Raw genomic sequence first — 13,228 nt, forward strand, 5'->3', positions numbered from 1 at the left:
ACAGGAGCCAAGATCAGTTTTTACATTGATCCAAATTGACAACTGATGACTTAAAGCACTTTTTTTGGCTCCATGCACACGACTAAGTGTGCATGTAATGTGGGTCCGAGTTTGCAGCGGAATACACTCGGGTGACATTTACAGTAACATCTGAATGTCATTCCTTGATGAACTTACCTCTATGGGGGCTTCCAATAACACGGAACAGCATAGGACCTGCTCTATTTTAATAGGAACAGAATGGACCATTGGGCGCCCCTTCAGGGGAGCATCGGATGGCACACTTTGTTGTGTGCATTGAGCCTTAGGCTGAGGCTGCACAATGTAGAAAGCTGCATTGTTTTGTTGCAGATTTTTTTTTTTTGGGACTCAAAGCCAAAAAAAACAAAAAACAAAAGCAATGGGAAATATAAAGGAAGTACTTAAAGTGTTCCCTTCTTATAAATCCACTGCTAATTTTGGAAAGGAAAAATCTGCATTAAAAATGCAGCTTTACCACCACATGTCGCCTCAGCTTTAAGGGTTTGTTGCGGTTCCAGTATTTTTAAGAAGTAGTAATGATAAATGTGCCATACCAGTCACATAATGTAATGTCAGTCATTCTATTTATACAGTGTATCAAATTCAGTGATATCATATTCCATACCCATACTTCTGTCACTCTGTTTTTCATGCACAAAGACGGACCAGATATACAGTTGACGTAAATAGGACCTTTTCCCACCTTCGCCAACTTCAACTTTTACAATCTTTAATAGACTCTAAGTGACTGATTCCGGCGCAGTTTACATTCTTCTCTAGCCCCCACTGTTCTGAAGCAATCAGTACAGTTAGACTTAGCATCCAATATACTAATTAAACTCTCAACTGTCAGGTGGGAGGTCCTAGACTGCCTGCTGAAGCCCACTTGACAGTAGAGAGCCTAATTAGCATATTAAAGGAGGCAAAGTTGTGGAGGTGGTGAAAGCCCCTCCCCTCTTTAAATAAAAATAGCTCCAAGAACAAAATGCGCTTTAAATCCCAGACAATTTCTTTTCAAATCATTTTTACTACTGTAAGATTTTTTGTTTTGTTTTGAAGGAACCCAGAATGCTACAGTAACCCACAAAGCCATCAGCATTTAATAATGACAATGCAACAGTTCCAAAAAAGGCCTATAATAATAACCCTTTAGTCTTACAGGTGACAAATCAATTGCATTTCATTGTATGTTGTCTTCTCTACGGTTATACTAAGTTTTTTGTTTATTTATAGCCAACTACAGTGGGAAATGTCTTGCACTTTACTAGATTATAACTAAAGTGATTACCATTTTTCTCTAATGAATATATCTCAGCCGAATAGTCGCTGAACTGTGAGATACAACATTGGAATGATTCTTCAGAAAGTCTGATACTTCGCAAAAGAAAAATATTACAAGCAGTCTAGCTTGTGTCTGGTCACCGCAGATGAGCTATGGGGAAGAGAAAGTGACATATACTGTAAACAATTGTGCTGCTTTTACTTGAAATGCATGCAGTGGCAAATAAATCAAATTAAAGATTATAAAAGAGAAATAAACCAACATGACTTGCTATATACGTTTTTTAACAACCTTGTGTTTAACCTTGACTTGTAATGCTATCTTTGGAGCAGCATCATGCGCTTGGAAGGATAGACTATGCAGAGCGAATGTTGTCAATTGTCTCTTTGACAGGGACACACACACACACATAAAATAAAGTCAAATGTCTGCAGTCTAGGACGCAGGAGAAACAGACTCATAAATGTTTTAAGAATTAGCAGTTTCAGGCTTTTTTTTTTTACAAGAACTGATGTAAAGGTAGTTGTCTTGGTGGTGAAAATATCAGTTGCAGCGAGATGCCGAGGAGAATACAGATGGACAGTTTCACATCGATCTCGGTCTTGTCTCCTGTTATTGCTGATTTAGTCTAAAAACATCCTTCTTTTCTGACCCTCCTTTTACTGCATTGTGTGATCTCAAATATCAATCTAAACACAAAATAAAAGAAAAGTACTTGGCAACTTAGGGTCGTTGGAAAGCTGCTCAAGCTAAAATCGTTGATGCAACTGAGGGACAATGAACATCTGAGTTAGACAGGACGAATGCCAATTTCTTCGTAATTTTCTTTCTTTCACAGTGACCCATTTTCTTGCCTAAAACCGTTCCTTCTCTGGAGGGCGTTAGGTGCCGAGTGACAGCATTTCTGTCCAGGGTTGTCAGGAGGATTGCATGAGGCCAGTGAGGCGTTTAGATGTCAAAGACTTCCCCTGTAGGACAAAGCAAATACAGAGAAATGTTTAAAGTCGCATTTTCCATGACACTGACAAGAGATTTTTCTGGTTTTATAACAAAAAAATATGTTTTGAAGAAGAAACAATATGCAGATTTTTTTTTTATCTCATATTAAAGGGGTTGTCTGAAAGTATTATGTATGTTGGACCAAAAAAAAACCAAAACAAAAAAACCCCCCAAATCTATATGGAGCGCCAAAATGCATTGTTTCACAAAATGCTAGAAATCTGATGTTCCTCCTCTCTGCATTCAGTGTTTTACCTATTGCCCACCTTATGTATCCATGAACTTACTGTTTTCAACCTTTAAAGTGCTGTTCCAGGGGCGGATCCAGGGCCGGGCGAGCCGGGCAACCGCCCGGGGCCCCGCGCTTAGCGGGGCCCCGCGACCCGGCCCCAACAAAATGGTCCCGGTCAGCCTCGGGCAAGTGCCGGGGCCCACAGAGCCTCTGGGGGCCCCCTGGCACTTGCCTGTCACGATTTCAGCTCATCGGCGTCCGTCCGATGCAGGAGCTGTGAGATCAGCTCCTGCTTTAAAGCTCCGGCCCGGCTTGCGTGTGTAGGCGCGATGACGTCATCACATCACGCTTACACACGCAAGCCGGGCCGGAGCTAAGCAGGAGCTGATCTCACAGCTCCTGCATCGCGTATGTGACTGGAGTGAGAGAGAGGAGCGTCGGGGGAACGATGGAAGGTGAGTGATAGAAGGTGAGTGTAAGTGTTTGTTTTGTATTAAATATTAAGGTGGAACATAATGAAGGGGGCCCAAAGAAACTGGGGGGCAAATGAAGGGGAGGGGGGGAACGGCATGACACTGGGGAAGATGAAGGGGGTGGGGAGAGAACGGCATGAAACTGGGGACAGAGAGGGAGGGGGCCCAAAGAAACTGGGGGGCAAATGAAGGGGAGGGGGGAACAGCATGACACTGGGGCAGATGGAGGGGGGGAGAACAGCATGACACTGGGGCAGATGGAGGGGGGGAACAGCATGACACTGGGGCAGATGGAGTGGGGGAGAACGGCATAACACTGGGGCAGATGGAGGGGGGGAACAGCATGACAATGGGGCAGATGGAGTGGGGGAGAACGGCATAACACTGGGGCAGATGGAGGGGGGGAGAACGGCATGACACTGGGGCAGATGGAGGGGGGGAGAACGGCATGACACTGGGGCAGATGGAGGGGGGGAGAACGGCATGACACTGGGGCAGATGGAGGGGGGAGAACAGCATGACATTGGGGCAGATGGATGGGGGAGAACGGCATGACACTGGGGCAGATGGAGGGGGGAGAACGGCATGACACTGGGGCAGATGGAGGGGGGAGAACGGCATGACACTGGGGCAGATGGAGGGGGGAGAACGGCATGACACTGGGGCAGATGGAGGGGGGAGAACCGCATGACACTGGGGCAGATGGAGGGGGGAGAACGGCATGACACTGGGGCAGATGGAGGGGGGAGAACGGCATGACACTGGGGCAGATGGAGGGGGGGAGAACAGCATGACACTGGGGCAGATGAAGGGGGGAAAACGGCATGACACTGGGGCAGATGGAGGGGGGAGAACGGCATGACACTGGGGCAGATGGAGGGGGGAGAACAGCATGACACTGGGGCAGATGAAGGGGGGAAAACGGCATGACACTGGGGCAGATGGAGGGGGAGAACAGCATGACACTGGGGCAGATGAAGGGGGGGAGAATGGCATGACACTGGGGCAGATGAAGGGGGAGAGAACAGCATGACACTGGGGCAGATGAAGGGGGGAAAACGGCATGACACTGGGGCAGATGGAGGGGGAGAACAGCATGACACTGTGGCAAATGAAGGGGGGGAGAACGGCATGACACTGAGGCAGATGAAGGGGGGAGAATAGCATGACACTGGGGCAGATGGAGGGGGGAGAATAGCATGACACTGGGGCAGATGAAGGGGAGAGAACAGCATGACACTGGGGTGGATGGAGGGGGGAGAACAGCATGACACTGGGGCAAATGAAGGGGGAGAGAACGGCATGACACTGGGGCAAATGAAGGGGGAGAGAACGGCATGACACTGGGGCAAATGAAGGGGGAGAGAACGGCATGACACTGGGGCAAATGAAGGGGGAGAGAACGGCATGACACTGGGGCAAATGAAGGGGGGAGAACGGCATGACACTGCGGCTGAGAGGGGGGAGAATGGCATGATACTGGGGCAGATGAAGGGGGGATGGCATGACACTGGGGCAGATGAAGGGGGGGAGAACAGCATGACACTTGGGCAGATGAAGGGGGGGAGAATGGCATGACATTGGGGCAGATGAAGGGGGGAGAACGGCATGACACTGGGGCAGAGACGGGGGGGACATGAAACTGTGGGCAGATAAAGGGGGAGAATGGCATGAAACTGGGGACAGAGATAGAGGGGGGGACATGAAACTAGGGGTAGATGAAGGGTGTATATGAAAATGGGGAGAGATGGAGGGGGGACATATAATTTACATGTGACTGTAGGAGGATTATACTGTGTGGAATCACATGAAAAATGAATGAGAATGGGCGGGGTCAACATAAAAGTGGGTGGGGCCTAATTTGCTGCGGCGCGTAGGGCCCCGCCAAAGTCAATGGCCCAGGGCCCCGCAAACCCTGGATCCGCCACTGTGCTGTTCTACCAAAATATTATTTTGACTTGTTAAAGAGAGTCTGTCACCACAACCCAATTTATCAACCCATCTCCACAGATAAATAGGTTAGGGTCACCTAAATCAAACAGTGTTTTTCCCCTATGCAAAGGTTCTTTTGAGAAAGTAGGATATTGCCATTACTCCAAAGAGCTCATTTGCATACTAACAAAAATAGTGGTATCCCAGCAACAGAGACACGGATTCACAAGGTAAAATACTATTTGATTCAGATGACCCTCAACTATCTATCAGTGGACTGGGTTCCGGTGACAGACTCATTTTAACAGGTGTATATACTCCAGAGCTGGTTGGGAGAGTAGTTGCCACTAAAGGTTAGGTACACCGTCTTTTAATGACACAGGTCACCAAGCATGGATACAAGTATAAACATTTCCTGTTACTTTCATTCTCTATGTGTTGTTTAATCTTGTGGAAGTCCCACAGACATACCACACTACCTTCTTTTCCCCCTTGGATCAGTAAACCAGTGAAAGTTTTACTCAGGTCCTTTTTTTTCTTCTGTTCCACCTGTTGATATGGCTAAGGTTTCCCTACAGTATCTCTCAGCAGCCCACAGACCAAGGAAATTGTGTGAAAAAGGGGGTATTTTGAATACATAGGGATTCAAAAGCATTTTAATAGCCTACATGTAAACTATTCCCCATTGGGATGTTAATCAAATATCCTGAAATTGGCTTCATACAGTAATCCAAAAGGATCTCCTCTAAGTGTGATCCCTGGATCACTTCAAGGCCACAAATTTGCAATAAGATAGAAACATCAGGAAAACAATGACTGTTATATAATGGAGTTTGCATCTAGAAGTCAGACTCATTTAGTTAGTCTCCAAAAACAGTCTAAATAAAAAAAAGTTTGAAACAAACACACTGGATACAAAAGGCAGTTCAGTAGCTGGTGGGAGAACATCCTGAGAAGTCTAGGGTAAGAAAAAAGCCAGAACTTCAGCTTCATCCATTGTTTGGTGGAATGATGGGGTCACAAATCTAATATGTGTATGTTCAGTAAAACTGATATCCCAGTCTACAGTTGCTACCCAAAGAAACACATTCAAATACATCCAGCTTAGTGCAGTTCTATAGGCTTCTTAGTAAAAATAGGAAACTATCAACAAGAGTCTGTGTTTAGTCCAAGTCTAAAACCTCTGAGAAGTTAGGTGAGTAGCATTGAATGTCAAGGGTTTGAATATATTACGTAGCAATTGACTGGTCAGTTCTTGAAGCTGATACGCTGAAAGAAGAAAAATGAGAAATTATAAAAATGTGAGTGATTTTAAGAAGGGTTAAACTGTGATCAGACCATTTCCAATTTGCAGTGGCTAGTACCCACCAAAAGTAGTGCAAGAAAGGATAACTGGTCAACCAGCTACAAGGTTGTGGACATCCAAGAGTCATAGAGGTTTATTCCAAATAGAACGTGGATCATAAAGATATTGTTCATTTTTTTTGTATGTAGTTTATGCATGGAGACCTACCAACATATCTGAATTACAGCTAGTCCATAAAATAATTGAAAACTAAAATTCCTTGAAAATGTGCACCATATAAGTAAATATTATAGTGCTATATTATTTTATTGTTACTACATTCTCCTTTTCAGGGCTTCGGCTCATAATGCTAGTCACAATACATTATGGATCCAAGATGGTAGAGTGGACTTTGTGGACAAATAACAGGATCCATGATGGTGTTGTAAAGGCAGTAACTAGAAATGGCCGGGCCCTGAGTCAAACATTTCACATGCACAAACTATTATGCACCATAGTGGCCCCTGCACACAATATTATGCCCCATAGTGGGCCCTTAACACACTATTATGCCCCATAGTGGCCCCTGCACACTGTATTATGGCCCACAGTGGCCCCTGCATATACTATTATGCTCCATTGTGGACCATCCAAGAACAATTATTATACACTAGGGTACGAAAACCCAGAGTATAATGATCGGTGACCCAGGAGAGAATACAAACATTAAAAAAAACAAAGTTACTTACCTCTCCTTGGCTCTGGAGCACTCCCCACTGCTTTTGGCCATCTTCAATGTTGGACAAGACGTCACATGAGCCAGGCCTGCATCATGACGCATAAGGATACCAGCCTGGCCTACATGACGTCACCAAACATGCCCGAAGTCTGCTGGAGCACAGGTGAGGTAAGTAAGGGTGCATTCACACTGAGTTTTGAAATCAATGGGTAAAAAAGCCTCCCATTGATTTCAATGTGTACTGCGCGGAAAACGGAACCCATTGAAATCAATGGGAGTCTGTTTTTTAGCGCTAATTCTTTACTTGAGTTATTGTGGCAAAATCAGCGCCACAAAACTCAGTGTGAATGCAACCTTACAGAGTTTTTTTTATGTTCCCTCACCTCCCCTGGGCCTCTGATAATTATACTCCAGGGTCTGAAAAGACTCCAGAGTATAATGATAGCAGTTTGTGTTTGGGTTTGCAGGCCTGCGGCCTCACTTACTGATCCCTGCTGTCAAGGAAGCGCTGGCGGCCGTGAGCCAGAGCGAGGATCGGTAAGTATATAGGCCCCATTACCGGCTTATTAAAATAAACGTACATCAGGGGCCCGCCGAGCTGCTACTGCCACTGTGTAAAGGTTATCTAACAGTCAAAACTTACTGGACCCCAAACTGAAGTGCCAACAAAATGTAAGAGATGCATATTTCCATTTGCCATAAGCCTTGCATCTTCTGGTGCTGCTTAAATACTGTTTAAACTTCTGTTTAAACTTCATGTCTTCAAGGAAGACTTGAAATTATTCAGGTTACCAGATTATTTTTGCACTATGTCATGTCAACATTTCACAAGCACAAGGACAACAAATTAATGAGCTGACACAGTGAAATATTCATTTATGCTGCTGACAAGGACAGCATGATCATGAATCAAGTCTACAGTAATGAGATACTCTACTAGTTTTTATGTCAAGTTATGCATTGCAATTTTTTTTCAGACTGTTTTTGAATTTTAAATTGCACATCCTATAACAAATGGCTGAACTAATAACCATGTAAACAATAGCTAGAACCACCCCCTCTACTCTTTACCATGTGCACATATTACATTTACACTTAGGCACTGCTTAAATTGTTTTGCCCCTCAAAAAAAACGTTTATCATCCAATGATTATTGGGTGACTGACTGCTGGTATATCCACCGATCACAAGAATGGGAGTCCCAAAGTCCACTGAGTGATTAGAGTGGTAGTGAAAATGTATGACCCAAGTGGCATTCATATCTATACGACTACGCTGTACTTTTTTACTGTACCTTCATCAATTCTACAGAAGTGACTTAATGGTGGTCATGCTTGCACACTAGCGCTTCATTTACACAGAAGAATCAGAGACCCTCATTCTCATGATCAGTGACTGTCTCAGTGTTCTGACACCTAGTAATCATACACTTATGCCGGTTCACATTAGCGTTTGGCTTCCGTTTAGAAGGAGTCCGCCTGAGGACCCCCCCCGAACGGAATACCAAAGTAACTGCAAGCGCTGTGCAGTTAAGCACACGGACCCCATAGACTACAATGGCTTGCTGTGCACTGCTCGAACGGGTATAGTTACGGTAATACTCAGCACTGTAATACTACTGCTCTCTCAAGCAGTCCCATTTGTAACACAATGCACAAATTAATGTATTTTGGTCACTTCCCCTCCTCCAAAAATAGCAATAAAAGTGAACAAAAAGTTGTACATACAAAAAAAATAAGCCTCATATAGCTCCATCAACATAAAAGTAAGACAGCAATAGGCATCAGAATACGGTGACCCCTGGTAAATAGTTTATTTATGAAAAAGCCGTTTTATTTAGTAAAACCAATATAAATATAGTATCATAATGACTCTCCGGACAAAGCTGCCATGTAATTTTTCATGCAGAGTGAATGCCATAAAAACGAAAAATGATAGCATTGTAGTTTGTCAGACAGACCTCCCAAAAATACTAATAAAATGTAATAAAAAAACAACAAAAACCATGTACCCCAAAGTTGTGCCAACTAAAAGTACAACTCGTTGCACAAAGAATAAGCCTTATGTCGATAGAAAAGTAAAAAGTTATGAGTTTTGGAAGGCAGAGAAAAAAGAAAAAAGTCACCGAGCATTAACACCCAAACAACCCTTCTTTTTGAAAGGGTTAAAGGGTATCACCATGAACATATCCAAACATAGAAAATAGATTTGCGGACAATTGAAGTTTAAACATTTTTTTTTGCAAATATTAGTAATTAAACATTTTGTGGTAGATTAAAGATTTCCTCTATGTTGATGGTGATGGTCGTTTGTCTTGATTGGTTGCCAAAGGATATGGCTATGAAAGCAGGCACTTTCTATGGTCTGGCACTTGTTAGAAATCCAGCTGTGATTTCTTTTAATGTGGTCAGGTTATCAGTCAGGGACACTACATGCAGGAGAAGATAATAATGAATAATAATAATAATGAAAATCTTGGCTGGGAGTCAGAATATAGAAAGTTCCTGTATTCCTGGTCTTATCAATTCGAAAAAAATACAAGGTTACACCGAACAGACCAATGATAGTGTAGCAATTTTTGGTGACAGTTTGGTATATAAAAAAAAGGTAGTTCATAAACCAAATGGCCTCTCACCTGTTTGGGTTGTGACAAGAACGTTCACAACCAACATGTAGAGTTTTTGCTACACCGGGCAGACAAAGCAGGTGGAGGGAGCAGCACGCCTTACATCTACCAGTTAGCCAATAGGAATCCAGGAGTCACAAGGAAGAAAAAAATATTGAGTGTTGATGGCGCTGTCTGGTCAAAAATGGATCATCTTTATTGGAGGGTAACAGGCACAACGCTAGTATAACACCAAAGCGTTTTGGGCTTCATTCAGCCCTTTCTCAAGTGCATTAACTTAATCTCCAGAAGGATAACCACGGAAAAAAGTATAGAGATGCGTTCAACGCTCGAACGTTCAAATAGCCGGTTCTGAACGCATCTCTATACTTTTTGCCGCGGTTATCCTTCTGGATCCATCAGGATCTAATATGGAACATGTTATGTGACTAAAGGGTGAATGGCTGTAAAGTAGACGTGTTCTAATATAGCAGACAATCTTCATATGGATTCAGTCAAACCTAGTCCCCGTATTACTATGTTACTCTAGGGATCTAACCATATTTCCTAATTGCCCTATGTATAACACTCATGCATTATATAGACACTAGATTGAAAAGGAGTGTTTCTTATCACACTAGACCAGGTGGATTTGCACCTAGGAATACAAGCTTTTTCTAGTAACTTCTGAGGTGTCTAGAAAAATCTGATACTGAAAATACTAGACTGAATAAACCTCAGAGTTATAGGTTATTGTGTTATATATATGTGGTTTTAATCATAACTAATAAAAGTTGAGTTTTAACTATTATTTTTGCCTACTCTGAAGTGTAGTTTAAAATACCCATACTGTTAAGTGATGTGTGGAATAACCTTTCTAAAGACTATGCAAATATGTGCTTAGCTAAAAATGACTTTTCTCAATTATAGAGCTCCTTTAATTACTTATATTTGCAAAATTGTCTACAAATTTAAATACCCGTATTTTTCGGACTATAAGACGCACCTAGGTTTTAGAGGAGGAAAATAGGGGAAAAAAATTTTGAAGCAAAAACTGGTAAAATATTTAATATATGGGAGTTGTAGTTTTGCAACAGCTGCAAGGCCACATTGACAGGTGACCCTGCAGCTGTACGGGGATGCATAGAACGTTTTTTTTGCGGGGCCAGCTGTAATTTTTAGTTATACCATTTTGGGGGATATCTATTGCTTAGATCACCTTGTACTGAAAAAAAAAAAACAGGAGGTGATTTAGAACTTTTATTTATTTCATATTTTTAAAGCTTTTTTTTTTTTTTTTTTACTATTTTATTCCCCCCCGGGGGCTTGAACCTGCGGTCACTTGATCGCAAGTCCCATAGACGGCAATACAACTGTATTGCCGTCTATGGGACATTCTGTCTATTAGTATTACGGCTGGTCATAGATCCAGCCGCAATACTAATATATAGCAGTGACAGGCCCGGGAGCCTCATTAGGCTCCCGGCTGTCACCCGAACAGGTCGGCTCCTGCGATATCGCCGCGCAGGAGCCGGCCTGCAACTTTACAGGTACGGGGCCGGTGGGGACCGGCCCCGGGGGAGAAGAGGCCGCTGATACTGACCCGGCATCCGCTGTACTAGAGAGGCGGATGCCGGGGAGGGATAGACGCCGGGGCCTGAGACATCGCTACGATCCTCTGCCATGCATGAAACCAGCGGCGGGGGCACGGAGGAGCCCCTGCCGCTGCTGGCTTCATGCAGGGCAGAGGAGCGCAGCGATGTCTCAGGCCCCGGCACCTGTAATGGCGTCTATCACTTGCCGGCTTCCGCCTCTCTATTACAGCGGATGCCAGCGGATTCAGACTATAAGACGCACCCTTCTTTTCCCCCAAAATTTTGGGGAAAAAAAGTGCGTCTTATAGTCCGAAAAATACGGTATGTCTGTAGGAAAACCCCTTTAAGCCACACATCAACAGAATCTGTATTTTTATGCCCTAACAGAAACTCATACATCAACAACCCCTTATACATTGCCTAGTGATAAGACCTAAGTATGTCAGGCTAACATAGGCAGGCTCACAACTGCTTAATTTTCTGCATGAACTTGTCGAGAACAAAGACTTCATAGTTGCAGATTTTGAGATATAAACTACATTATTTATTTTGTACTGATCATGATTTAAAGGCCATATTTGTCCAGAGCTGCATTCACAGTTCTGTCAGAAACTGTCAGAAATATATCCCAAACAGTTTAGTAATATAATTTCCCCCACATGTAGTATAATGTTCCTATGGTGCCCTCCATGTAATAGAATGGCTCCTACAGTGCCTCCTCATATAATATAATGTCCCTCATAGTACTCCCACACTCCGTACAATGGCCACTCAATACCTCCATACTCAGTGATGTTTAAGGAACAAATGGTGACTCACCACTTTGCTCCATGCTTTCTTTCTGCTCTGGAGCCTGGTACTGGTTGTTAAAGGTACCGTATATACTCGAGTATAAGCCGACCCGAATATAAGCCGAGGCCCCTAATTTTTAAAAAAAATCTGGGAAAAACTTATTGACTCGAGTATAAGTCGAGGGGGGGAATGCAGCAGCTACTGGAAAATTTAAAAAATTAAAATGGTCGGAGTTTTTGGGCGCAGTAGTTGCTGGGTGCTGGGGAAGGGGAGGGGGTGTTTTGGTTGTCTGTCTGCCCCTTCCCTGAGCTTGAGGACTGGGTTTTTCCCCCCACTTGGAATTCAGCCTGGCTGAATATAGGGTATCTGCTGTGTTCCTATTAACCCCTTCCTGACTGAATAGGAGCACTGCAGATACCCTATATTCAGCCTGGCTTTGGTCAGGCTGAATTCTAAGTGGGGGGGGGGGGAATACCCAGTCTCAGGGAAGGGGCAGTTAGACAACTTTTTTTGCCCCGCTACAGCGTTTACTGTACAGGAAAAATATTTTTATAGATTTGTAGAGCGTGCGTTTTTTGGTCACAGGGATATCTAACATGTATGTGTTTCACAGTATTCCCCCTTCACAGTATTTCCCCCTTTCTAGGGAAAGGGGGAGGATTTGAATTTTTAATATTTTTTTTATTTTTTTACTTATTTTTTTAATTTTTTTTTTTTTTTTTGCATTTATTAGACCTCCTAGGGGTCTTGAACCCCAGGGGGTCTGATCATTAAGGCAATGCATTGTAATGCTAATGCATTGCAATATATTGCAAAAATTGCCATTTCTTTTGCAGGCTGCATAGAGCAGCCTGCAAAAGAAAAGCACTGCAGGCTGGGGAGTCTTTACAGAAGTGCGGAGAGGAATTCCTGGCAGGAGCGCTGAGGGGTGGACCTGAAAGAGAACCTCGGCCTGCTGGACCCAAAGGGGAAGCAGTTCCCCTTCAGGTTCGGCGGCCGAGGTCTTCCTTCAGATCCGGCCTCAGCACTCTTTCCGGCGTCAGGGGATCTCCCTCAGCACTTCAGGGCCACCCTCAAGAGAGCGGTCGCACCCGCTCCCTTCTCTCTCCAGGGTCATAGCGGTGCCTGCCGCTTCCCTGCACCGGTTCCCTTGGAGGCTTCCAGTACTACCCGCAGAGGGCATCTCCACTGTAACTCTTACAGCGGAGATGCTCTGGCATTACCACTGTTACAGCGGAGGTGCTGGTTGCCATGGCGACCACAATGGAGCAGA

At 44.0% G+C, this 13,228-nt stretch overlaps 1 protein-coding gene across 2 annotated transcripts in view; it reads right to left on the reverse strand.

The window, feature by feature from the left end:
• Nucleotides 1-1,034: 1,034 nt before the first annotated feature.
• RGS6 (regulator of G protein signaling 6) overlaps nt 1,035-13,228 on the reverse strand; it is a 329,404-nt gene continuing 317,210 nt past the window's right edge. For both annotated transcript variants that reach the window (XM_075282891.1, XM_075282890.1), the window contains one exon: nt 1,035-2,271. In XM_075282891.1, the coding sequence (XP_075138992.1) occupies nt 2,221-2,271 (51 nt within the window). In that variant the 3' untranslated portion in view covers nt 1,035-2,220. The remainder of the gene's footprint in view (nt 2,272-13,228) is intronic.

The sequence above is a fragment of the Leptodactylus fuscus genome, chromosome 7 (assembly GCF_031893055.1).
Source record: "Leptodactylus fuscus isolate aLepFus1 chromosome 7, aLepFus1.hap2, whole genome shotgun sequence".
Taxonomy (NCBI): Eukaryota; Metazoa; Chordata; class Amphibia; order Anura; family Leptodactylidae; genus Leptodactylus; species Leptodactylus fuscus.